The 24,755-nt window shown below is 59.9% G+C and overlaps 1 protein-coding gene across 2 annotated transcripts; it reads right to left on the bottom strand.

The window, feature by feature from the left end:
• Positions 1–2,945: 2,945 nt before the first annotated feature.
• Positions 2,946–22,976, bottom strand: IRS2 (insulin receptor substrate 2). Of its 2 annotated transcripts, XR_005884914.1 has the most exons (3): positions 18,968–22,976; positions 4,198–5,169; positions 2,946–4,037 (listed from the first exon to the last, which is right to left on the bottom strand). XR_005884914.1 is itself a non-coding variant. In XM_040991142.1 (2 exons), the coding sequence occupies exons 1-2, from the start codon at positions 22,974–22,976 to the stop codon at positions 5,165–5,167; spliced, it is 4,014 nt and encodes a 1,337-aa protein (XP_040847076.1). In that variant the 3' UTR covers positions 2,946–5,164. The 2 variants fall into 2 exon arrangements, 1 of the variants encoding a protein (XP_040847076.1); XM_040991142.1 differs by having other exon boundaries at positions 2,946–5,169.
• Positions 22,977–24,755: the final 1,779 nt, after the last annotated feature.

The following is a 24,755-nucleotide window of genomic DNA, read 5'->3' as shown; positions in this document are numbered from 1 at the left end:
AGCAGCAGCAGTAGCAGAGCCTGGAGCCGGGAGCCAGGAGCCAGGAGCCTGCCCCTGCATCACAGCTAACGCACCTCATGGTCAGTGCGAGGAGGCGGAAAGAGAGTGACCACGCTGTGGACAGCAGGCCTGGGACTGCTAGTGCCTCCTGGTGCCTTCTCCCCAGAGCCCAGCTGTCACACTTTGCGTAGACATGGGGCCTGCGTGACTCTTGGAGACACGCAGGGTCCTAGCTCCTCCTCTGCCCCACAACTTTGCCAAGAGCCTTCCTGCTGCCCTGGGACAGTGGGACAGTGACCAGTTCCCATGAGAAGGGGCAGTGGCTGATCTGAGTCAGAGAGGATAGTGTCTGGCTGCCATTAGAGGGAATAGTGGCCAGTTTGCATCACAGGGGATGGTGAGGTGGTCCGAGGGAGAGCGAGTGAGTGTGTACAGGACCCTGACTTCTTGAAAGCAGCCCCTTTTCCACGAGGCCTCTCCTCACCCACGCTTCTCCCTTCTACCAGTCTGCCCTCCTGCCTCCAAGACGGCCTGGACCAGGACCTGCCTTAACCCCAAGGCTTGTGGTCCGTGGGGCATGCTCAGTGCCCACAGCGACCTCCTGCCTCGGCTTTCCTGACCTGAGGCCCAAACCTGGACTGTCCCCAGCCAGCAGTGATGAGTAACTCGGGACATGGGTCCAGCCTATGTCCTGCCCACTCTGTTGTTGCAATTGTTCTGTCACAAGTGACTGCTCTAAATCTCTTACTACGCCAGATTTACAAAGCAAAGCCGACAGTGGGTGTTGGTGTGGGGACTGGCCCAGTGTGCCGGAGCGGGACCTCCAAGCAGTTTGGTACATCGATGGCAGGTGTAACAGCCTGTCACACCTCACCTGGGTTTTCCAAAGAGATGAAACAGCAAACACACTTGCTTTTTTTCTTTTCTTTTTAAAGATTCATTGATTTATTTGAAGTGCAAAGTTAGAGAGAGGAGAGCTTTCTGCTGCTCGCTCCCAAACGGCTGGAGCCGGGAGCCTGGAACTCCGCCAGGTCGCCTACGTGTCACCCTCTCTCACTGAAGGGCAGGTGTGAGTCAGTACTACCGAGGCTGTGCTGGCCACCTGCTGCCCTGGCTCCCTCACTCTTTAAGGAGAACTCTAATGCACCTGACTCTCACTGGCGCCACCAAGGTCACGGTCGCACTCCCGTGCTCACGCGCGCCAGGAGAGGGGAGACCCATGGGGTCAGCCGCTTGTTTGCTCCATGACCTGCAGACCCCGGACCCGGCATCCTCAGCGGGTCCACACATTCTCCCTGAACCCGAAGAGGAAGGGAAGCAGGTGGCACTCTTCGCGGCAGCCTGCCTACCTTGGCTTCTGTTTACCAGACTTCCTTTTGGCCACCTTCATATAAACTGGAAGTTGGAATTTTCTAGAAAAGGACACAGAAATGGTTTCACTGTCCACTTTAAGCTTACAAGCACACCTTGGTGCAGGTTAGTCATGTAAAGTCTCCCTACTGACGTGACCTCCAACATAAAGGAAAAACAATTAAAAGGTTTGTTACCCACTTCCCCAAGGTAACAGTTTATGGAGCAGTTAAATGGAGCTGAACTGGAGCCTCAGATCTGAAGAAGCCTTGGGAAAACCCCTTCCACTATGGATTTCCTCTCCAGCAATCCAGCAGGAGAACGGTCAGTCATGGCTGTGCGCTGGCCGTCTGTCCACTGCACCTGCTGTCGGGCTAGCAGACACCTTCTGAACCATAGCTGCTCAGCTCAGCTGCTCCAGCTCTAGGTGGAGGCCTTTACTCCCACAGGCCGGAGCATGTGGTCGCTGCTGGAGGGACGGCGGCAAGACTGCTGTGCCAGCTTTGCACCAGTGTTTCATTTTTCTTTCTTTTAATTTTCATCTGAAAGTCAAATTCAGAGAGAGAGAACAGGAGAACAAGCTGCTGGTTCATTCCCCAAGTGGCTGCAGTGGAACTGAGCCAATCCAAGGCCAGGAGCCAGGAGCCTTTTCCAGATCTACCGCATGGGTGCGGGGTCCCAAGGCCTTGGGCCAGCTTCTGTTGCTTTCACAGCCCTTCAGCAGGGACCTGGACCAGGAGTGTAGCAGCAGGGACATGAGCTGGAGCCCATATGAGATGCTGGTGCTGCTGACAGAGGCTTAGTCTGTACACCATGGCTCCAGATGCATTTGCTTTATTATTGTTGTTGTTGGAAAGGCTGATATACAGAGAAAAGAGACAAAGAGGAAGGTCTTCCATCCATTGGTTCACTCCCCAAATGGCTGCAACAGCCAGAGCTGTGCTGATCCAAAGCCAGGAGCCAGGATCCCCCTCTGGTCTCCCACATGGGTGCAGGGTCCCAAGGCTTTGGGCCGTCCTCTACTGTTCTCCCAGACCACAAGCAGGGAGCTGGACGGGAAGTGGAGCAGCCGAGGTACCAACTGGCGCCCATGTGAGACGTGGCGCTTGCAAGGTGAGGATTTAGCCACTAGGCTGTCACAGTGGGCCCACTTGGATGTCTTTCTAGAGCACTCCAGGGCTGACTGCCAACTCACCCTCTCCTGACTTCCCCAGTGGTGTCACAAAGAGGAACATGGGGTTGGCATGCAGCCCACTCTGCTTAATGGGGTGTGAAATAGAGAAGGAGCGTAGATCTGGCCCGCCATGTTGGAAGCACGTAGAGGCCCAGCCTGAGGCTGCTGGGTTCTGCAAAATTACACACACCACAGGGAGACTGGTTTTTCCCCAGAAATGTATGTGAGGACATGGAAAGATTGTTGGAGCAATTGCAGGTGCCTGGTGTGACTCACACCACAACTTGCAAGACACATTGGCTTCCTGGAAGAACCTGCACGGGATGAAGCCCCTCGCGGCTGTGTTCGTCTGATAAATAATGCGTTTGTGTATTGTGTATGGCTGCTAAGCAGGCGTCCACGAGCAACAAAGTACACACAGTGCGTTAGGACAGTCCGCTTTATTCTGTCTCTGGCCCTATATACAGCGTGTACAGTGGAAGACAGAGCAAGATAAGTGAAGTCTCTTGTCATATCACAATAGCAAGAAATATATTTAACATCTTGATACCCAGAAATGATACGTACCCAAAAAAGAAAACACTGCTTTAATAACTGTTAAAGTTTATATAGCAAAAAATATTTTAAATTTAAGGTCAGTCAGGCAAAATGTACAAAGACCCAATATACATTGTGAAGTTTTAGCAAACATAACATTTATACATTTTGGTTCCATTCTGTAAACTAAATTAAAAATGTAAATATTGCATATGCCTTTCTCTCTCTTTTTTGAAATGTACAGGATAGAGAATTTAGTATCTTAACACTTTCGCGTCCTGCTTTAAGTTACGGGATGAACGTGAACCGTTTGTATAGTGTCACGGCTACGCTTGGTACACAGGGAAATGAAAGATGCACCCGGGGCGGTCCTGGGGGTCCCTGGGGCAGGGAGCGGGGGGGGCAGCAGAACCCTCCCCCGAGTCACAGTCCCCTAACTGAGCAGAAACCTGAGGACTGTCAGTGCGTCTTCGCAGAGAGCCACGCACTGCACTCAGTCTTCGTCTAGCAGGAGAGCAAAGCCTTGGGTGTGCAGGCTCACCCCGTGACATTCAGCTTCGTCGGGCAATGCCGTCTTCCCTCCCAGATGTCCGGCACGGGAGCAGGAAGGCTCCTGCACTGCCTTTCCTAATGATATTTTTAAGACATCGGATTTTTTTTTGGTCTTCCTCTACAAAAGCCTCAATTTATTAATGCATTATTCTATAGTGATATAGATTTCTCTATTTATATATATATATATATTTATCTCCAAAATGAAAACAAGAGCCAAACCAAAACCAAACCAAAAACAAACAAAAAACAAAAAAACACAACTTTCAAAAAACAAATCAACAACTTCCACCTCCACTGGGTTAGTGTAACCTCTAGGTGACAGGTGCTTCGGCAACGGGAGCCCAGGCAGCAGCAAGGTGACAAGATGTTCCACTGGCAGGTCCAGCAGGTCCGGGTGAGATCTGTGGTCATGGCCACAACACTGCGATGCTGAGAAACATTATAAACGTGGGACGAGGCTAGCCCAGTCAACGTGGGATGAGGCTAGCCCAGTCAAGAGCTGTGGGACGAGGCTAGCCCAGTCAAGAGCTGTGGGACGAGGCTAGCCCAGTCAAGAGCCGGCCCCACCGGCCCACACGTACCATGAGATTTCTTTTCTTCTTTATCCGTGACTGACGTGAGGGCTGGAATGTCTTTTATATTTTTCGCCAGTTTTTCCTTCCTTTTTAGTTGTTCTGTTTTGGGGGCAGCCGTGCTGGCTCACGCCCTAGCATTGAAGAGAACACATCTGCTGCTGTTGCTGCTGTTGCTTAAATGAAATCTCCCAACCCTGGCCACCCTCGAATGGCGAGCACGCCTGTGTGGATTTTGTTGTTGTTGTTGTTAGAGAAATGCAAGGCTCAGGTCCCGCATGGCAGGGACGTGTGAGCACGCAGGCAGCATCAAAGGCGTCTACAATCAAGGGACCTACAGAAACACAGCCACGCAGAGAAGATACGAGCCAGTCTAGCAAGGGCAGAGATGGGCGGCCCTTCCCTCCCCTAGCGGCTGCTGCAGTGGCAACGGCCGGGGCGGGGGAGGGTAACCGCCACTTACTGATCCTCCTGCAGGGCCCAATGCCGACGTGGTCTCCCGTGGGGCAGCGGCAGTCCCACGTGGCAGGTGCCTGGCTGGGGAGCCACGCCGCTCAGGCTGTTTCTGGAACTGAGGTAGGACTGTGGTAGCTTTCAGAAGACACTGGTCCACACCAGCTTTGACCACTCCCCTGGGTGTTGGCTGAGCATCTCCTAGCATGCTGAAGGATGCGCGCCTCAGCCTCGTCAATACCAGCAGAGAGGAAATGAAGACGCTGGCCCTAGCTCAGGGGCCACTGGGAACAGGCAAGTGTTTGGAGAATCACGCCTCCTGCTCATGTCACACTTTTGTTTCTTAAAATAATAATAATAATGAGAATAACAACCAGCATGATGAGGTGATACCCGCCATGTGCCGGCTCCTGGCCAGCGCAGCCCACAGCCCTTACAACCATGGTCATTGCTCAGATCCAAAGGGGGACGCGAAGTGGCTTCCGGTCAGGCAGACGCTGGCTGCAGTCTGGCTGTGCAGCCTTCACTCTGCAAAACACAAAAAGGGCCAGTGGTTAGCCAGCAGAGGTCACCAGCAGCTCAGCGGATGGCAGCACCATCCACCCGTTCTCTGCCCTGGCTCCCACTCCAGGGGATGCCATCTTTCCTCCACGGTGCCCAGGTCTGACTCCCGGGCCCAGCCTCCTGTCCCTGCCCACCCTGCGAGGTGGCAGTGCACTGCTGGCCACTTCCAGGATCCCTGCCATTGACCTGGCACACCTAGACGGAGCTCTGGACTCCTGGGCCCAGCGCAGGCTGTATGGCGTGCTGGGGATGAAGCAGCAGATGGGAGCTCTGCCTGTCTCATGGAAACACACACACACTCACACCAGGCACTTGGTAAAACGACCATTTCGTCCTAAATCGGGTCCTGGTTTCGCAGGCTCCCATGGCTGCCCCACATCACACCGAGATGCTTGGGTTCCTACCGAAGTTCACTTTCCTTTACGCCAACATTAGCTCAAGGTGTCCAAACGGCCAACCTTAAGTTCATACCCAAAAACAGCTAAGCAAGGAAACTTCAACTAAACTCAGTGCCATGCAAATGAGCAGCTAATCACAGGCGGTCAGTGGTGCCACCTGTGCTGATGAATCAGCGTGGCCTGTGATATCGCTCATCTGGGCTTCGGGATCTGCCATGGTGAAACCCAACTCCGATGGCTAGGCTTCTGGGAGCCTCAGTGGGAGAGGCCATGGGATTTTGCTCTGCGCGTAGTGTGACAGCTACCACCAAGCATGGGCATCGTGCAGGCCAGGAACTCCTGCAAGGAGTCCAGGAAACAACTCGCATTCACCTTCCCCCCGTGCTGCTTCCCAAGCCCCAGCTGCGCAGGACCTCACATGGGGAAGGAGGCTGACTCGAGAGCAGAAAACACAGTGACAGAACACAGCACATACGAACACAAGACGACCGAGCCAGGGCACACGGGAGGGAGGACAGCCGCTGGTCCGCGGACAGCGGCGCTGCCAGCTTACTGCTGCAGACACCCGGGGGTTTTCCAGGGACATCTCTGCTCATCACACACACAGTCCCAAGCTCACAGGCACACAGGCTTGCTGGGCTCGGCTCCTATCAGGAGGCGTCTGAGAGCTGAAGGCCAACCCCAAGGCTCACATACACACAGGAAGAAGAGCTTGGAGAGTCCCCGGGTTGTACGCAGGGGGACTCCAACAGGGATAGCCCAGAGAACATGGGGATGAAGGGGTCATTTCAGGAACTTAACTGTCATCTGTTAGACAACAGGAGGCCCGGGACAGGCCGTCGGAAAACAGGAGGCCCGGACAGAGGCCGTCGGACAATGGGAGGCGCAGGTCAGAGGCTGTCGGCCCAAAAGGGCATCAGAAACCCGCCTCTCCCAAGGAGGCTGCTGCTGTGCACCAGTGAGGCCACAGAACTGGCGTGGGAGAGGCACTAAGGGGCCCAGGAGAGATTGGGAGCCATGAGGACTGGAGTGGGTGGCACTTGGGCAGGCTCCGTGCTGCCCAGGCTGGATGTCCTGATGTGTGCCTCAGGTGACAGCCACCACCCTCAACATTACTGTCCCACCCCACTACTTCCCTGGGAGGCACCGGAAACACTGCTGTCTGCCAGAACTCAGGAACAGGACGCCCACCCGGGGTGCTGCACAGCGGAGGAGGCACGCCTGGGTAGCCACACGCCCTGTCCTGCCCTGTGTGCCTCTGAGCAGACCCCCTCACAGCGCGACGCTGGTCAAGCAAAGCAGTGAGACCAGCCTGAGCAGACCCTGGGAGGGCCTCCTGCTGTCCCTGGGAAACGGGACGACGGGGTAGGCGGCAGTCCCTGGGGGCAAGCCTGCATCCCAGACTGCTTCCAGTTCCACCCCTTTGCTCCACTCCCTCTCTCCACCCCAGAACTGGAGACGCAATCAATGTAACAGGTGGGGACATTTCCTCACAGAATATGTGACACGGTGATGTGGGCTGGGCAGGCAGTGGGCAAGGGAGGAGTGGGGGGAGGTGACACACACACACACACACACCACACACACACACCACACACTCACACACCATGCCCACCATACACACACACACACCATGCCCACCACACACACATCCCTCTCTCTGTCAGGCAGCAGGCTCCAGGATACCTGAGGTTCCCCACCCCCAGTACCCGCCCTGGGCCCTTCCTGGACAGCAGCCCTAGCTCCCACCCGAGCGTGGCCCACTCTCCCTCAGGCGGTCATGGGCACTGCCCCATCACCTGTGCTCTCCCACACAGAAAGAGCCCACTCTAAGCCTTTCGGAGGGCATGGGCTCTGGGCCCCGTGTGACTAACGGGGCTCCTGTAAGCTCCTGGCGTGGGTGAGGCTGATCTGCCTCAGCAAGCCAGCCCTGGGGCTGGGGCGGTGGTGCAAAACCCCCATTCCTGAGTCCACACCGGCGCTTGGCTTGGCGATCTTGCTGCACTCCCCTGGCTCCGGGGGGCTCTGTCCACATGGGCCCTGGTTCTCCTGCACCATGGAAAGCCTGATGGACCCCCGCCTCCACCCCAAGAATCTCCCGAGGGCTCTGTACTTGGGCTGCCCCGTGTCTCATGGTGGTAACATGCCACCAAGCTGGAGCAATCCCCCCTAGGCAGGAAAGACCCCCTAACACTGGTTCTGAGTGACATATGTGACAAGGTGACCCCCTCTGCCCCTTCAACTTGTTTCCTATAATTAGCAGCAGATCCCAATGAAAGAGCCCCTTCAGACCATGTGAGTTAAACGCGCAGGAGAAGGGCCACACCAACTTTTTTTTTTTTTCAGCTGCAGCAGAAATTCCTAGAAAAACAAAGCTGATAGTTCAGTATCTCCTTACCTTATTAAGGGCAAAACACACTAACGGGGGTGGGGGAGGGGAACGCTCCAGTAAGGAGGGACGAGATAACAAACCAGGCTGAAATTCTGAGAAAGAAATGGTACTTGAACTTTCTCCTGCATTGGAGAAAAAAAGTACACTTAGGAGGAGTAGGCAGAAAAGTGCAGTGAGCCACCTCATCCACGCACCCGCCACAGTGAGTGTGCCGGCAAGCGAAGGACACGCGCCACGCGGAATGAGCAGGCTGGCCCGCCAGTCAGCCGCCGTGGGATCCCCCAGAAGCCTTTTGGCTCTCAACTCCATTTTCTACAAAGGCTTTCAGAGCAGAGTGGCTACCTCAGCGAAGACAACACATCTCTCACTCAGGAGCACTTCTGGCAATGGGAGAGACTAAATCCACTTGGGAGCCGAAAATGCCCAGCCTGGCACCTGGCACTGCTGCCTGCCGGGGACCACCCTGCCATCCCTGCGCATGAGCCGTGCAGCTCTCGCCCAGCCTGGCACCTGGGCACTGCTGCCTGCCGGGGACCACCCTGCCATCCCTGCGCATGAGCCATGCAGCTCTCGCCCAGCCTGGCACCTGGCCCCGCTGCCTGCCGGGGACCACCCTGCCATCCCTGCGCATGAGCCGTGCAGCTCTCGCCCTCAGGACACCCAGAGGAGCCGGGGCTCAGCTCCCAGCCCCGAGCTGGTCTGCTTGGCTATCCACGTGTGACCAGACTCTGCTACCACACAGGCAAATCTGTGTTCTCAACTGGTTGTCACAGGGGTCAGCCGGGGCCACACCCACTGAGTCCGTGGTTTGTAAAGTCCCCCCTTTCCCGTCTCAAGGTCACTTGAGTGTCAAGGTCAAGAACAGACCACAGATGGCCAGTCCAAATGTCACTCTGCTCAGATCCAGCTTTTTTCTGAACAACCTTGCGCTCACATAAAGGCAAGTCACATGCGACGTTTTTGGGACACTTATCCAGTTACTAGCTGGACTCCGAGGCCAAGGCTGGGTCAGGTGGAAGCAGCCAGGAGCGCAGAAGGTCCTCTGGGTCCCACGTGGGTGGCAGGGGCCTGCCCTCTGGGTGCATCCCCAGTGCCACTAAAAATGCTCATATTATTTATGTCTGGAATTATAGAATTATTAGTAAAACTAATGATTTTTTTAAGTAGTTATGGTATCCTCCCAGGAAATGAAAGGACGGTGTGGAACACCTAAGATTCTTACACGGCAGTCTCGTGGTGCCCACACACTCAGCTATCAGCGGCTGAGTCCACATCCTGTCTGTGTCGGTAGCATTGGTTCGGGGTGGGATTTCAACTTTGTATCACAGAGCTGAGGAAGGGTACTCTTCACTTCTAATTCCTCAAGTGAGGGCACCCAGGCCTTACCTGGGAGACCTGGGCAGGTGGAGGGTCAAACCCTGCTTAGTAACAAGAGGGGGGTTCTAGCACCCCCTTACCCAGCCTGCACCCCAGTCTCAGCCACGTGCCACAGCAGCTGACCCATGACTCGGCACAGTCACCTTCCCCCTGTAAACCGTAAGCCACTTCCCTGGCTCCACCAGAAGCATGGGAGTCAGCCCCAGGCTGGCCCCTGCAGCCAGCCACATCCCTGGCCAGCTTCCGGGACCTGGCTCCGACAACCCGCAGGCAGGTATGTGCTCCTGGCCTGATGGCGAGGCCTCTCCAGCTGGGGTCCTCACCCGGGATGTGTGTGTGTGTGTCTACAGATGCCCGAGACCTTCCCCCGACACACACACGCACACACGCACACTGGCCGACCTGGCAACCAGGACCCCAGCAGTTCCTACATAAACCAGTGAGAGAAGCATGGCAACAAGGGTAGACGGGTCCCAGCATGAAACGGAGCCGCTTGTTCCAACTGCAGGGATGGCAGGGCCAGGAACAGAAGTGGGATTGTCCCCACTGGGGGTGACTCCAGGCCACTGCCGGGCAGTGTCCTCAGAGGCTGAGAGAGGCTGCAGAGCGCACCTCAGGCAGCCCAGAGAACAGCGCCTGCGTGAGCGCCAGGGGTGGGGGGGAGGGGCAGAGCTGCCCTGGTCCCGGGCCGCCAGGCAAGGCACACTCTCGCACACGGCCGTGCAGACACACTTCTGCCAGGGACGGGAAGATCTGGCTCCGGGGGAAGCAGTGCGCACAGCAGACTTCAGTACCAGGCAGCAGCAGCAGCTCGGAGCCAGGCTCTCTGCGGGCAAGTGGCCCTCTGCTGCACCCCCCCCCCCCCAGGCTGCCCGTGGCCTGGCTTCACATGACCGGCCAAGCCCAGGTGGATCATGTTACTGCAGATGCCCTTTAAGCCAAATGCCAGGGCAGCCACAGTGAGGCCCAGCCCCTTCCCTTTCATCAGAGGGAGCTGTCCCACGAGCCACTTGTCCTAAAATGGCATAGCCCTGTCTACACAGGATGCTGAGTCCCAACCTAGCCTCAGGGCCAGAGACCCTACCCTGGGGTTTTGTAAAAAACAAAAAGTGCCAGGGACTCAGGTGAACAGGGAGGCTGTAGTGGGCACGTGAACCCCAACCCTCGAAGCATTGGGGGTGCCCAGGGCCACCACTGCCAGATGCAGGGTGAGCATTACGAGGCGACCCAGATGTTGCCTGTCTCACCAGGACAGCCCAGGAGATGCAGCTTCAGCGTGTCCCCAAACCCCAGCAGCCACAGAGCCATTCAGCTGAACACAGGCAACTTCCTGGTGTGTACAAGGCAGCAAAGAGTGGGCAAGCACCAAACGACGCACGGAGACCGGGTCCTGTGCCAGCAGTCACTTCATCATTGGCCTCAGAGAGCAGCAGACCACGGGCGGGTCCCACGCAGAAAGAATGCCTGCCGACACGGTTAAGACAAGCAATGCCCAGAGGAAGGGCACTGGGCACTCTAGGGCCAGCCCTTCTCAGGCTCCAGCTTCCTGCTCGTGTCCCTGGGAGCCGGCAGTGGTGGCTCACAGGCTTGGGGTCCCACTACCCAAATGCAAGCCCAGGATTGCGTTTCGATCTCATGGCTGTGACCCTGTCACACACTTACTCCTGTATGTCCTGCTCACCCTCCAAGCTCGCATTTGGCAGGGCTCAGGCTCAGTCAATGATGCCCCTTGAGTGGCCCGGGAGAGAATCCCTGGTCCACAAATTCAGGGGGTGACAGGCACAGAAGGAACAGGGAAAGGAGAATGACTGTTGCAGCATCCAGAAGATTCTGGAACACACAGCCGATCACAGAGGCAGCACACTCAAGAGTAGACCAGAGAGCCGGAGCTCAGAGCATGCTCAGAGTAGACCAGAGAGCCAGAGCTCAGAGCAAACCGACCCAGTAGAGCTGTAGGGGACCTCCAGGACTTTGCTGCCAGGCCTACCCCAGCAGGGATGCCCTGTCAAGGACCCAGCAGCTGCCCGGAGAATGGCTCTTGGGGAACAGGGAGGGGTAGACATCGATGTTGACCATGGATCTCCACGTTTCCCTGTGTCTCCCCGAGCTGGCTAGAAAGGTGGCTGATACACCAACCGGTACATCACCCACACCCCCACTCCCAGGGGCCTCACTGGGGTTCCTTTCAGGAATATGTGGCCAGCTCACTGCAGGGCTCTTGCCCTGGAAATGGAGACTGCAAGCCAGCACCACAGATCCACCACATTGCAAGTGGCCACGAGGAACCAGCTGCACAAAGCACGTGGCAGCTCCTGCACCTTTCCCACCTCAACAAGGAAATGCTGCCGCAGCCGGGAACCGCATCCCCTGCGCCAGATTTGTCTAGAAATCTGGCCAAATGCCATCTCAGGAATGCTCACAAATTCCTTCATATTTGCATTTATAATGTTTGTCTGGGGCTTGTGTGCCCAGTATCTCCCCATCGCTTATATCATTAACGTTTTCTTTTTTCGCTTATGCCAACAGCTAAATTAAAGTGAATTTTCTGAAGCTGATGGCAACTAAAAGGAACTGACACTGCTGGATCTGTATGGCTCCCCAAAGGAGGAATATCTTGCAATTCTGTAACACATGTTACTAGGATCTACTCAAGCATGTTTTCAACTGTCTCAGGTTCGTCTGTTAGACAGGTAGTGTTAGTGTAACACAAGTTCCTTGTAGCAGCTTTGCCAAACTCAGCAATTGCAAGTGTAACTGGCAGAGTGCACGGACAGCTTAAGGACTCCTTTCCTGTTGCAAATATTACTTATGTCATTGGGAAAGACATTTTAAAATAAATGAGAGCCACTACACCTGCAGGATAGCACAGAAGCAGCTGGCTGTCATGCATCGCTCTGGAAGAGCCTATCTAAGGTGTGGTCCCAGAAACAACACCCAAAGCTTCTCTTCCAGGTACCTCCAGTTTCCTGGGAAGCTCAGGGGCTGCATCACACCTGCCGTGCAGCCAGGAGGGTCCTGGAACGTCGGTTCCTGACCTCCTCCAGTCAAAGACGACTGTTGGACCCGGTTGACCCTCGCCTGACTTAATCCTGCACAGTGCCCAGAATTCCTGAAGTACCGCTTGCATTCGTGTAATTTTTAAATTTAGTCCGAATACCTTGGTCTCCTTCCAGTCCTTCTGTCTCTGCTCTAGGGTCCCCTGCTGATCCACACATGGAGTCCTCAGCGATACCCAAGGGCTCAGCTGCCTGCCGACCTCACAGGCCAGTGCCCGGGCTCAGAGAGAGTACCATGTAAGGTCCAGGTTGCACCTCTGAGTTTCTGCATGAAACCTCTCTGCCCAGCACACCAGGACTTCTTGGTGTCCAGTGTACACACGGTCTGCCCTGAGGCAAGGTATTCTGAACTTGGCCTTCTTCTCAGCCTGGACAGAAACCTCACCCAACTGTGCTGTGTCATGAGCGGTGGGCAAGCCCAGCCACCAGCCCATGTGACAGTGACAACGGACCACTGCACCTGCTGCTTACCATGGCCCTCCTGCCACCCCTGCTCAGACACCCCAGGGCCAGGAGCTCATGAGCAGTGGACCCCGGACACCTGCCAGGGCACAAGGCCAGATGCTCACTGCATTTTTGGCAACTGTAGCTTTGCGGAAGGGTTCTGTGATGCTTCCTCAAGTGAGGCACGGTCTCATGGTTAAGGACACAACTTTCTGTCAAGTTCAGTCTGTATGGAAATCATCTCTCTTCGCACAGAAATCCAGTTTCCCTTGAAAAGGGAATCTTGGAAACCACGGAAGCACTGGGGAAACACTCAGCTCCCCAGAGGACAACTCCCACCTACCAACTTGTGGATCCCCAGCAAACTCTGAATGGGCTTGTTCGCAAACACACTCCACATTAGCAGGTTTACAGCTCCTTTCTTGGGCCAGTGAGCGAGTCCACTGCTACTGCACTTACAGAGTAACTGCATCTTAAACATTGCTTAAGGCCTGACACTGCAAGCCACCTGACTGAGGGGTTAGCGGGCGCCCAGGCGGGGAGCAGGGCATGCACTCGCACTCGCAGATGCTGCCACTGGAGCTGAACTCTCAGATCTTGACTGTTCGCCAGCTCCCAGCACGGCCCAGTTGGCCCTTCCCTGGCACCTCCCTCAACCCCTGCCTCCGTGCTGCCCTGCCGGCACACATCTCAGCCTGTGCAGGAAGCAGTTTACTGGAACATTTCTGAGAGGAGAGAGCTACCACGGCTCCCACAAGCATGAATTCTCTCCAGAGGGAATGGGCAGCTTTCTAGAGGATGCCAGCGTCCACCAGAACCTGCCAGCGTTTGTACCACATTCTCCCTTCCTCTTGGTATTTACAAACAACTCTCCCACTAATGACATCAGTGACCTTGAACAAGACACCGGGTCTCCCGGGGACTCCGCTTGCACAACCTGAAAATAAATATACTCCGTCCTGTCCGTTCAAGACGCCCTTGGGTGTATGTGCGTGTGTGTACATACGTGCGTAAGTGACTGTGCATGTGACTACGTGTGTGAACATGTGTGTGTGCGTGTGTGTTTTCCGATGCTCTTGGTGGTGCGGGGGGGGAGCTGGGTAGGATTCTTGTCACACTAAGCTTGACTAACACACCCGGAGAACAGCTCAAGACACATACAAGCTACCCACCTCGCAAGAGCCAGGCTGCAGCTGCCCTGCCCGGCCCTGCCTCCTTCGTGCAGGAGCTAGTCAGCTGTGAAAATCAGTAAGGGCACTGACAAAATGGACAGTGTCCTGGAAGGGCAGCACCGCCTCGACTCATCAAACTGCAAGGTGTAAAACCTGACTAACAACAACAGAGAATAAAAGAGGCAGGGAGGGGGGAGGCAGGAAGAGAGGCAGAGACAAAAATTAACAAGGCTTTTCCTATGATGTCCATCCTTCCTCAGGAACTGTCCCAGCTTACTGGGAAGAAGCAGTAATACAGAGGGACTCAAAGGGGAACAAGGCAATGAGATCTCACCCAACCAAGCTCCACACCAACCTGCAGGCTGCAGGATGCCCGAGGCAGGGCTGCACCCAGCTGCCCCGGCAGGCAGCAGGGTGGTCAAGCCCTACCCTCTTCCCCTCTGGCTCAGGGACCCTGGGCAAGCCACATGGCTTGTCCCTTTCCCGAGCACTTGGTCCTCTTGACTCTGAAAGACAGAGCTGGAGCTAGCTGCCGAGATGATCTGGCACACTGCATAGAAAGTGTGGGTGTGAGAAAGTCTTAACGCTGTGCGGTGTCTGCGGAACAGCACCCTTGGCCTCTCTGCCACTCTTCTGACCCGTGCAATGACCTTCAGTCCTAAGCACGGCTCCATGCCATGACAGCCAATGCCAACAGCAGCCACTGGCCACGTGTCCTCCAAGCTCTAGAACTGTGAGTTAACACACTGCGGAGCAGAGGTGAGCTGACTGAAGGCCACAGGGAGGAAGCCCCGAGGCCCGAGGGTCACACATCTGCTCTCCGAAATGTATGAGTCACGTTGAACGTAAACATGGGGTTTCTGGTAGCCATTAAAAGGCACAGAGCATAATGAATGATACATACACATTTTTATGCACTGAAACCATAGAAATTTAATACTGTAACATAATATAATTCGCTCAAATATTGGTACTGGTTCCACACAGAGGGATTCGGTGTCAGGAAGTCGATCCTGTTTAAGGTAGCAGAGTTCTAACACGATTATAAATGTCATCAGTATTCATGCTTGTACTACAGAGGACACAGTGACCCCTTGGACAACGACCACGTGGTGTATTACGGAACCGCACACACACACACACACACACACACACACACACTCCATCCCCAAACATTGTTGGAAAACCAATTACCCCTTTAAATAAATTGTAAAAGACCCAGTAATTAAATGCATGTGACCATTGAAAAGTATCACAATTTTCGGGAAAGGCACAAAGCCAGACATGTTATAAAGCTTGAATGCGGGCATAAGTGCCACACACAACGTAGCAAAAGCGGGCAGCTCCCATGTTACAGCTGCTCTCTGCAAATTCAGTAGTTTCCTGAAATTCAGTACAGAAATCAGAAGAGCTAACCCATTATTCTGCCATCTGCAAACACACCACTAACAGTTTAGCCTACATCAATCACAGTGTCGCAATGGAATGACTTGAATGAAATGAGACCAGCAAGCACAAGGTTGGCACTGCTCACACGCAACGAACGACAATCGTCCTCTACCAAGTGATTTCCTCGCCGACCTCAAGCAGGCAGCACAGTCACCCAAGACCAGTAAGGCGATGACAGCTTCAGGCAGGTGCACAAACCCAGCACGCGACGGGATGTCCCCCACTGGGGACCCCCTTGCCTGTCGCAGGTCCACAAGGCGCCTTGCCCAGCTGCGCAGCTGCACGCGGGAGCTGCTCACCTGGGCGAGAACTGGCCCGGGGCTCAGGCTGCCCAGTCTGGGGGTGCTCACGGTCTCCTTCACCACGGAGTGTTCTTCCCACTCCACTTGGCGATGCAGATAAGAGTAAAGCTACACTGTCCCTTACGCGCCCAAGGTGACACGGGAACACTTGATTCTCTGCTGCCCGTGCGGCCCCACCCCCAAGCCAAGAAAACAAAACAAAAAAAGCTCTGCACTTGCCAAATCTGATATCACAAGTTAACCAGCTCTTGGAACTGGGCTTCTAAAGAAAACGCATTAGTGGGAATTTCAACAGAAAACCCATTATGCCCAGGCTGCTGCGAAAACTGCTCCGAGTTCTGCGCTTCAGAAACAAAGCCTCATTTTAATATCAACAGTTCCAAAGAAAATGAAATTTCTTTTGTTCTTTATTTTTTTTGGAGGGGGGCAGTGAAAAAATTAACCGTGTCCTCTACTCTGTTTTGCCAACGGAAGGCAACCCTGGACGCCACAGGGAGTATGTCACCCTCATCCAGGCGGCTCCAAACAACTCATCCAGCACAGCCCAGGGCAGGCGGCTGCCGCACAGAACTTCACAGAGCTGGTGGGAAAACTCGGGCCAGGCAGAGGCCAGCATGGATCACACCAGCCTGATGCTTTAATTGCACTTGCCAAGAACACTCTGAAGGGTGCCTGTTGTATTCTCATCTTGTTGATGTCTCTTCACACTCACTCCATTAAGGGATGCCAACCCACAGTTCCAGGACAGGTTCAGCAAGCGCCCACCTCCTTGCAATGGGCCAGGACACAGGCGCAGATCTGACGTGGGAGAGGAGAGTGGACCTGAGCCTGCGGCTGGCGGGCAGGGCCAGCCATGGTCCACCCTCAGGCTGCTGTGGGCTGTGCCTGCAGCGCCTTGCACACACATCTCCCTCCCCAGGACCCTTCCGGGTTTTGGCCCTGGACTGACAGGAGAGCTTGAGACATGCTTGGCGCCTGGGAGAGGGGAAAGTGGGTTATAATCACCCCCATTTTGCAGACAGGGAAAGCGAGAAGGTGGGATCGGGTGGCCGGCCGGGAGTCACACAATGAGTCATTAAGATCAGCAACCAGAAACTGCTTCCTGATTCCTGGTTTAGTGTTCCACGCACCATGCTTCCTTCTACGAAGCACCATTTCTGTAAAGGTTTCTCTTTAATAAAGGAAACAGGGGAGGTCACGTGACTTTCATTCATTAGCACCCGTGTGTGTGTGTGTGTGTTTTCATTAGCACCTGGCTATGTGTGGAGGAGAGGCTCTTACACAGGAGCCAGCCAACCACTTCGAAACACCAAGTTCTTTAGAGACTTGGGAAGACAATACTTCAAAAACAGGAACCGCAATTTCATTGTTTCTTCCATTTCTCCCCTGGCATGGGCTCGGCGGCCCTTCCCGCCACACAGCCCCGGCGACTCTCCCCAACCCTTGCACGCACACAGAAAGCGTGCTGGCTGGGGAGCGGCCAGCACACACGCTTCCAGAGCCTGCACCAGTCTGTAGTCCTAGCAGAAGTAAACAGACAAACCTCCCACGAGCCTGCCCTCCGCCCCAGGCTGCTGGAGATCCGGGGGCCACTGGATGAGGCTCCCTAACTTCTCTGGTAGCCCCAAGTGACTCATGCCACAGCACCCTAAGAAGGAAGACTGCCAGAGCCTGCACTCCCCAGTGCCTCAGCCCCGTGGGCGCAGTTCTGGCTGCATGGTTGAGCAAGTGGGTGGGAGGGTTGCCTCCAAGGGCCTGAATGTCCCCTTGCAGCCAGAGCAGTGTCCCTACCTGGCTGGCTGGGCAGGCACTCCCATCACCATGACCCCTGTGCCCCTCGGGAAGCTGTGGTGTTGCCACAGTGGGCCATGGATTATCTTCAAGAGGGCGTGTTCACCCTGATACCCACAGTGACCAGCACCTGTTCCTCATCACTGCCTCACCACTGGGGACCAGGGAGGCTGTAGCTGGGATTCCCTGCTCAATTTAGTTAATCCTACAGGCAGGAATTTTCTATGGCTAAATCGATCTCTTGAATAAAGTTCTCTCTTGGCAGTTCAAACTTTCCCAGTTGCCTGAAAAGGGCGTTAGCTTCAATAAACGCCTGACTCTGAGCTTCTGTTTTGTCAGAGAAGCCTCAGCTCCTTCAGGCCTGAGAACACAGCCCTGACTCCTGCAGCTCCCTGGCTCCTGCGCCAGGCTGTCTGCCCAGCCCACCAAGAGCTGGCTGGCTGGTCTGAACTACCAGCATCAGTTTTGGCTGATGTAGGTTACAGCAGGTGCTCAGTCACCTACCTAATCACACCCATGCCAGTGCGGGTGCCAGTGCGGGTGCCAGTGCGGGTCCCTGGGGCAACTCCCAGGAGAGCTCCAGGCTCCTCAGCCATCCCACCCCTTCCTCCAGCTTCTCCTCTGTGACACGGCGACGGGTACAAACCCGCGAGCGACAGCTCCAGGCATGGTGCAGGAGCACAAACCGGCTCTCCAAGCCACCTCCATCTCCTGCTCACTGTGCTGTCCTCAGCAGGCTGTCAACTGCCACCTCCCAGGATCACCTGGGCTACTCACGAGGCATGCAGTGCTTCTCAACCCGCCAAGCAGATAGCCACGAAACAACACGCTCTGATGGCCACTCAGCCTCTCCCACACCCACACCTTGCGGGCTGAGCAGCCAAGAGGCTGTGCACCTCGCGCACACCTAGTCCAACGGTCCTTCAAAGACCTGGGGCTTGTCTTGTCAGCGTCTTCTCCAAGGCGCCCCCAGGATTCTACATCCCGGCCATGCCTACAGCCACCTGCAGATTCTGGGCCAGGCGCGATTCCTGGTCTCTCCCCATCTCCTCTCCCGTGCTTACGGTGAGCTCTGAGGCTCAGTAAGAGGCAAGGGGACCCCGCAGAAGAGCAAGGGGCACAACACGGAGCACCAGGCCCGCCTGGGGTCACTGTCCCTCACCGATGGCAGCGCAGCTTGATGGGCACCGGCACGTGCAACTCCGAGGCTCCGGGGCTGCTCCTGGCAAACTCCTAGGGGGAAGAGGACGCCCAATGGGAGTCGTGATACCACACCTGCGGCCGTTTGGGTTTAAGGGCTGCGGCGCACAGAAGGGTGCGACCTGTGGTCACTCGCCCTTGGCCACCTCCCTGTCCCTCCGCTGCGCCAAGGGGACCTCACCTTTCACCGCGGTGGCCTCCTTCAAGCGGTGCGACAGGAAATCGATGCTAGCATAGGCGTTGGCTGAGGGCAGAGGGCCCGTGCCGCTGCCTCCCACGGCACCGATGAGGCCTCCGAGGCTGCGGGTCCTGCCCCAGGAGCTCCTGTCGGCCGCGGACGGCGCGTGTTGGTGCTGCGCAGACAGCCCAGACTCGTCGCGCACGTCGATGGCGATGTAGTTGAGGCCATTCTGGAAGCCAGCGGATGTCTCTCTGCGCATGGGGGCACCGCCAACGCCGGGTAGGCCGGGGGTCCAGACCCGTGCCTGCGCGGGAAGCGGGGGCACTGCTAGAGCTGGCTGTGCCTGGCGCGGGGACGCGGGGGGCTCCTCGCCCGCCGCCCCGATGGGCCCGCCGCCCTCGCTGCTTTTCCTGAGAGACACATTTTCCACCGAGGCCGAGTTGTGGCGCTTCGGGTTGTGCGCGAAGGACGGGGACACCGGGGTAACGGTGGTGGTGGACGAGAAGGTCTCCGAGCTGTGGCGACGCCGGCCTCCCTGAGGGTCTGCGCGAATGACCTTGGCGCCACGGTGTGGATCCGGGGGCTGGCCGGCCTGCAGGAAGGCCTCGACCCCGGACACCTGCTCCATGAGACTCAGCCTCTTGAGCCCTGCCGTGGGGCTGGCCACTCGCGCGCCTTCCGGCTTCGGGGGCGCCGCGATGGGCTGGGGCGAGGTGGCGGCCATGCCGAAGGCCATCTCGGTGTAGTCCCCGCCGTCAGCAGCCTCCGAGACGGCAGCGGTGCTGGGACCCGGGGCCCGGGCCGCAGCCTGCGCAGGGGGCAGGCAGTGCAGTTCCCCGGGTGATTGTGGCGGTCGGGCTGCGGGTGAGGGCACAGATGGGGGCTGCTGCAAGGAGCAGGAAGGCGAGGTGGAGGGGCGCGGGGGCAGCGGTGGGTACGTTCCAGTGGCCTCGGGCGACACCAAGCCGTCCAAGGAGCCCACGGTGTCGCCGCTGCCCTGCGTGCCCGGCCTGGGTGACCTAGGGGAGCAAAAGTCGAGGTTCATGTAGTCCGAGAGCGGCGAGCGCTGGCGGCTGTCACTGCTGGTGCCCGGTGTGCCAGAGCCCAGTGATGAGGCCGGGCTACCAGCCGACAAGAGCGAGCAGGATGAGGCAGCTGCCGCCAGCAGCGGGGGTGCAGGCGGCGACAGGTGCGTGCCCACCTCCCCAAAGTCGATGTTGATGTACTCGCCGGGGCTCTTGGGCTCGGGCGGCGGCGGGGGGTATTCGTGCATGCTGGGCAGGGTCCGCAGCCCCTCCAGGGACAGGCGCGTGGGCCGCACTGCCCGGCAGCGCTGGCTCAGGTAGCCCTCGGGGCGGCTGCCGCCAGGGCGCAGAGGCGAAGGCACTACTGCGGGGTGAGGCTGGCTGTGGCTGCCCGCCTGCGGCTCCAGTCTGCTCTCCTCCGGGATGCGGCCCACCGGGGAGCTCATGAGCACATACTGATCGTTATTGTCGCCGCCAACACAGGTGTAAGGAGCCCGGTGGCACGCCCGGGGCACGGAGCTGTAGCAGAAGCCAGGCCCACCCTTGAGGGCATCGCTGCCTCCCGCAACGCCGGGGGAGGCGACGGAGGAGAAAAAGTCCGGCGGGGTGCCGGCGGTGCCCGCCTCGCCGCCCGGAGACATGTTGAGGTAGTCCCCGTTGGGCAGCGGCCGTCTGTCAGTGGGTTCCGTGGATAGCTTGGAGCCGCACCACATGCGCATGTACCCGCTGTCATCCGAGGAGCTGTCGGCTGGAGAGGTGGCCTTGTAGCCGCCAGTGGCGGTCCCAGCGAAGGCCCTGCCGTTGGGTGCGGCTGGGGGACCGGGCACGGGCACGACCGTCCCCGTGGGCGGGGGGAGGGCGGCAGGGGCGGGGGCGCGCGGCTGCAGGATCTGTTTGGGCGCAGACACGCTGGTAGGGCTCATGGGCATGTAGTCATCGCCTCCGCCACCGCGGCCAGCTCCCAGCAGGGCGGCGCCGGGCGTCATGGGCACGTAGCCGTCGTCCGCGCCAAGGTTGCTGCTGGAGCTGCGGTGCGAGCCGATCTCGATGTCCCCGTAGTCCTCCGGGTAGGGGTTGTAGGCCACACGGGGCGAGGCCGACGCGGGGCAGGACGGGCACAGGCGGCCCGAGCTGCCCGAGCACGTGGCCCGCATCAGAGTGTACTCGTCCAGCGAGGCCGACGAGGGCTGGGGCGCCGGGCGCTGGCGCGCGGGGGTGGTCAGCGAGTAGGTGCGTTTCCTCAGCCCGCGCTCCATGTCCTGGGCGCTGTCCCCGGAGACCCGGCGGTAGGCGCGGCCGCAGTGGCTCAGGGGCCGCTCCATGGTCACGTACCCGCACAGCTCGCCGCCGCCGCCGCCGTCCCTGGCCGGGGGCGTCTCGGCGATGGACTCGGGCGTGTTGCTCCGGTGCGTGCAGAAGGCTCTGAGGTCGCCGGGGCTGGAGCCGTACTCGTCCAGGGACATGAAGCCAGGGTCGCTGGGCGAGCCCGAGGCGGAGGCGCTGCCGCTGGAGGGCCGCTGGCCGGAGGCGTGCGGCAGCGGGTGCGGCAGGTGCGGGCCCGAAGGCAGCGGGTAGGAGCCCGAGCCGTGGCCGCTGCTGGACGACAGGCTGCCGGGGCTGGCGGCGGCGGCCGTGGCGGCCGGGGGCGAGTGCGCCACGGGCATGGACATGGAGCGGCTGTGCTGCAGGATGCCGCCTGCCGGCGACGGTGCCACCTTACAGGCGCGGCCGCTGCCACCCGCACTCAGGGTGTGCGAGCGGCTCAGGGTCGCGCGCACCGGCCCGGGGCTCAGGGGGCTGCCTGCTACCGACACGGGCCGGCCGCCCGCCGCGCCGGCCCCCGGCCCCGGCCCCGCCGCCCCCGCCGCCGCCCCCGCGCCGCCGTCGCCCTCGCTGGCCGTGCGCACCCGGCTGGCGCTGCCCTTGGCGGCGGGCGGGGTGGCGGCCAGGCTGTCGGTGCGCGAGCGGCGCACCAGGCCCGTCTGGCTCGGGGGCAGGTTAACCAGGTGGTGGTGGCGGCGCGCGCCCGGCACGCTGATGGGGTGCGTGGCCGAGGAGCCCGACGACTGGCTCTTGCTGCGCGGCCGGAACTCGAAGAGCTCCTTGAGCGCCTTCATGGCCTCCAGGATGGTCTCGTGGATGCTCTGCGCCACCACCGAGTCGTCGGCCTGCATCCACAGCTCGCCGGGGCCCGTGACGGCCGAGCGGCCCACCTCGATGAAGAAGTAGCTGTCCGAGTGGCCGCAGCGGCGGATGTTCATGAGCTGCAGCGTCACCGACGGCTGCTCGCAGTTGAGCTTCACGAAGCCGATGGTGCGCGCCGACAGGCACAGCCGGTACACGCCCGTCAGGTTCTTGGTCTGGCCCAGGCCCTTGGGCTTCAGGTTCACCTGCCACACCTCGCGGTAGGCGGCCGTGGCGGGCGCCAGCAGCCCGTAGCTGTCGTCGGCCGCGGCGCCGGCCGAGCCGCCGCGGGCGCCGGGCAGGGAGGCGCTGCAGGACGCAGCCCCGGCGGGGGCCGAGCCGGCCGGGGAGCCGTCGGCGGCGGCGGCTCGGCCCTCGCTCACGAGCTCGGTGAGCGCGCGGTACCAGCCCTCCTGCTCCTGCTCGTTCTCGGCCGCCACGGCGAAGTACTCGTCCTTGGTGTAGAGGGCGATGAGGTACTTGTGCTTGGCGTCGGCGCGCTTGTTGATGTTGAGGCAGCAGTCGAGCGCGATCACCCGCTTCGGGGCGCCCGCCTTGCTCCGCCACTTCTTCTCGCTCTCGTAGTACTCGAGCCGCGGCGGCTGCGGCGGGCCCCCCGCTCCGCCCGCCTCGTCGCCGGCCGCGCCGGGCCCGCGCAGCACGAAGAAGCGCTTGTGGCCGTGCCTCTGCTTGCGCAGGTAGCCGCACTTGCGCACGCTGTGGTTGTCGTTGTTGTTGTTGTTGTTGAGGTTGGGGCCGCCCGCCGGCTCCGGGGGCCCCTGCGGCGGCGGGCTCGCCATCGCCCGGCGCTTCGGGCCGCGCCTCCGGTGCTGCTGCTGCTGCTGCGGCGCGCCGGCCGGAGGGGCGCGGGCGGGGGCGGCTCCCTGCCCCCCGCTCGCTCGCTCGCTCGGCGCCCGGCCGGCCGAGCACGCCGAGCCTCGGGCCCAGCGGCGGGGGAGGCTCCGGGGAGGCCCGGGCCCGCTCGAGGATGCCCGGCGCGGGCGGCGGCGGCCCCCCGGCGCGCTGGCTCGCTCGCTCCTCGGGCGGCGCCTGCGGGCGGGACGCGATCGGCGGAGGGCCCGAGGGTCGGGGTCCCCCGGAGGCGCGCGGGGCCGAGCCTAGGGCGCGCGCGGCCTCACCGGGGCCGGGGCCGCCGCCACCGCCGAGGGGCCACGCCGCGGGAAGCCGGGGTGCGCCCGGGCGCTCGGGGTCCGCGCCGCCGCCGGAGCTGGAGGAGCCGCCGCTGCTGCCAACGGCGACCCGGGCTCGTCGCGGTCCCCGCCGCGCAGTGAGTAACACATCGCGCACCGAGTGACTGAACTAAGAAGAGCAAAACAACATGTGACTCGGCGTTACGCAGGCACACACGGCGCGGCCCGGCCCGCCCCGCCGCGCGCCATTGGCGCCGCGCCCCGCGACCGACGGCCCGCCCGACCAACGGGCACCGGGCGCCGCGCGCAGGGGCGGGCCGCGCGCGCCGCCCCGCCCCCCTTTCTCCCGGGGCCGCGTTTCCCGCCGTCTCCCCTCCCCCTCCCTCCGCGGCGCGGGGCGGGGGCGACCCGAGCCCCATTAATCAGCGGCTGCCGGAGGCTGCGGGAGCAGCTGCTGCCCGCGGCGGGCGAGGGGGCGCGGAGCCGCTGGGCCCCGCCCGCCCGCCCCCGACGCCCCTCGCGGGGCTGGCGCTTCCGCCGGGCGGGGGTGCGGGGCCCGCCGCGCGCTGCTGGGGGGACCCCGGCTCGCGGGCGGGCGGGGAGCGCGCGGCGGCGGCGAGCGTGCGTGCGCCCGGCGCGGGCTGCGCTTGTTTACGAGCCCGGGATCGGGGCAGCGCCGGGCCCTGGGCGGCCGGGGGCGCCGGGCGGGGGGCCCAGGAACCCCCCGCCTCGGGTCCCCTCCTGCCCCCCGCGGGCTCTGGCCGGGGCGCCCTTCCCCGCGCCCGCGGGTCCGGAGGGGAAATCGGGCCTTCGGGGACGTGAGCGGAGAAGCCGGGGACGCGCGGGCCCGGGCGGCCCCTCCTCGGCCCCCGCGGCGCCCCCGCACCCGCACCCTCCCGGGCGGTGGGCGTGCCCGCACCTGTGCGCGCGGCCGGCGGAGGCCGCCGTTTGCGGGCCGTGTCCCCGCGCGGCTTTGTGACTTCCTGGGCAGGAGCGCGCGGCTGCGGCTGCCGGGGAGGGCGGGGGCCGGGACGCCGAGGACCCGGCGCGGGAGCGATCCTGGCCGGGGGTGTGTCTGGACGGGAATGATCTGCCGCGCTGGTTTACCTGCCTGTCGTGCTGGGTTTTGTTTTTGTTGTCGATATATGTTTTTTTTAAACAATAAATCAAGCCCTGGAAGTTTGCGTGTGGACAGCGCTGTGTTTTGAAGGAACTGCAGGTTGCGGTAGCGGGCGGGGCGGTGATGACCGGAGCCCGCGGTGCTGCAGCGTCTGTTTCTTGCACGTGTCCGGTTGGGGGCTGGGGGTGGCGGTGGGCGAGCCGCGTCTGTTTGGAGGAAGAGATCGGCGTGGCCAACCGCGCCGTGAAGGCCCCCGCCCCAGGACCCGCGCTTCCATTTTTTGTGTGTTTTTCAAGCGGCGCCGCCAG

Source organism: Ochotona curzoniae, unplaced genomic scaffold, assembly GCF_017591425.1.
Source record: "Ochotona curzoniae isolate NIBS_2020 unplaced genomic scaffold, NIBS_Ocur_1.0 contig_64, whole genome shotgun sequence".
NCBI lineage: Eukaryota > Metazoa > Chordata > Mammalia > Lagomorpha > Ochotonidae > Ochotona > Ochotona curzoniae.
This window is presented reverse-complemented; position numbering and strand designations above follow the sequence as displayed.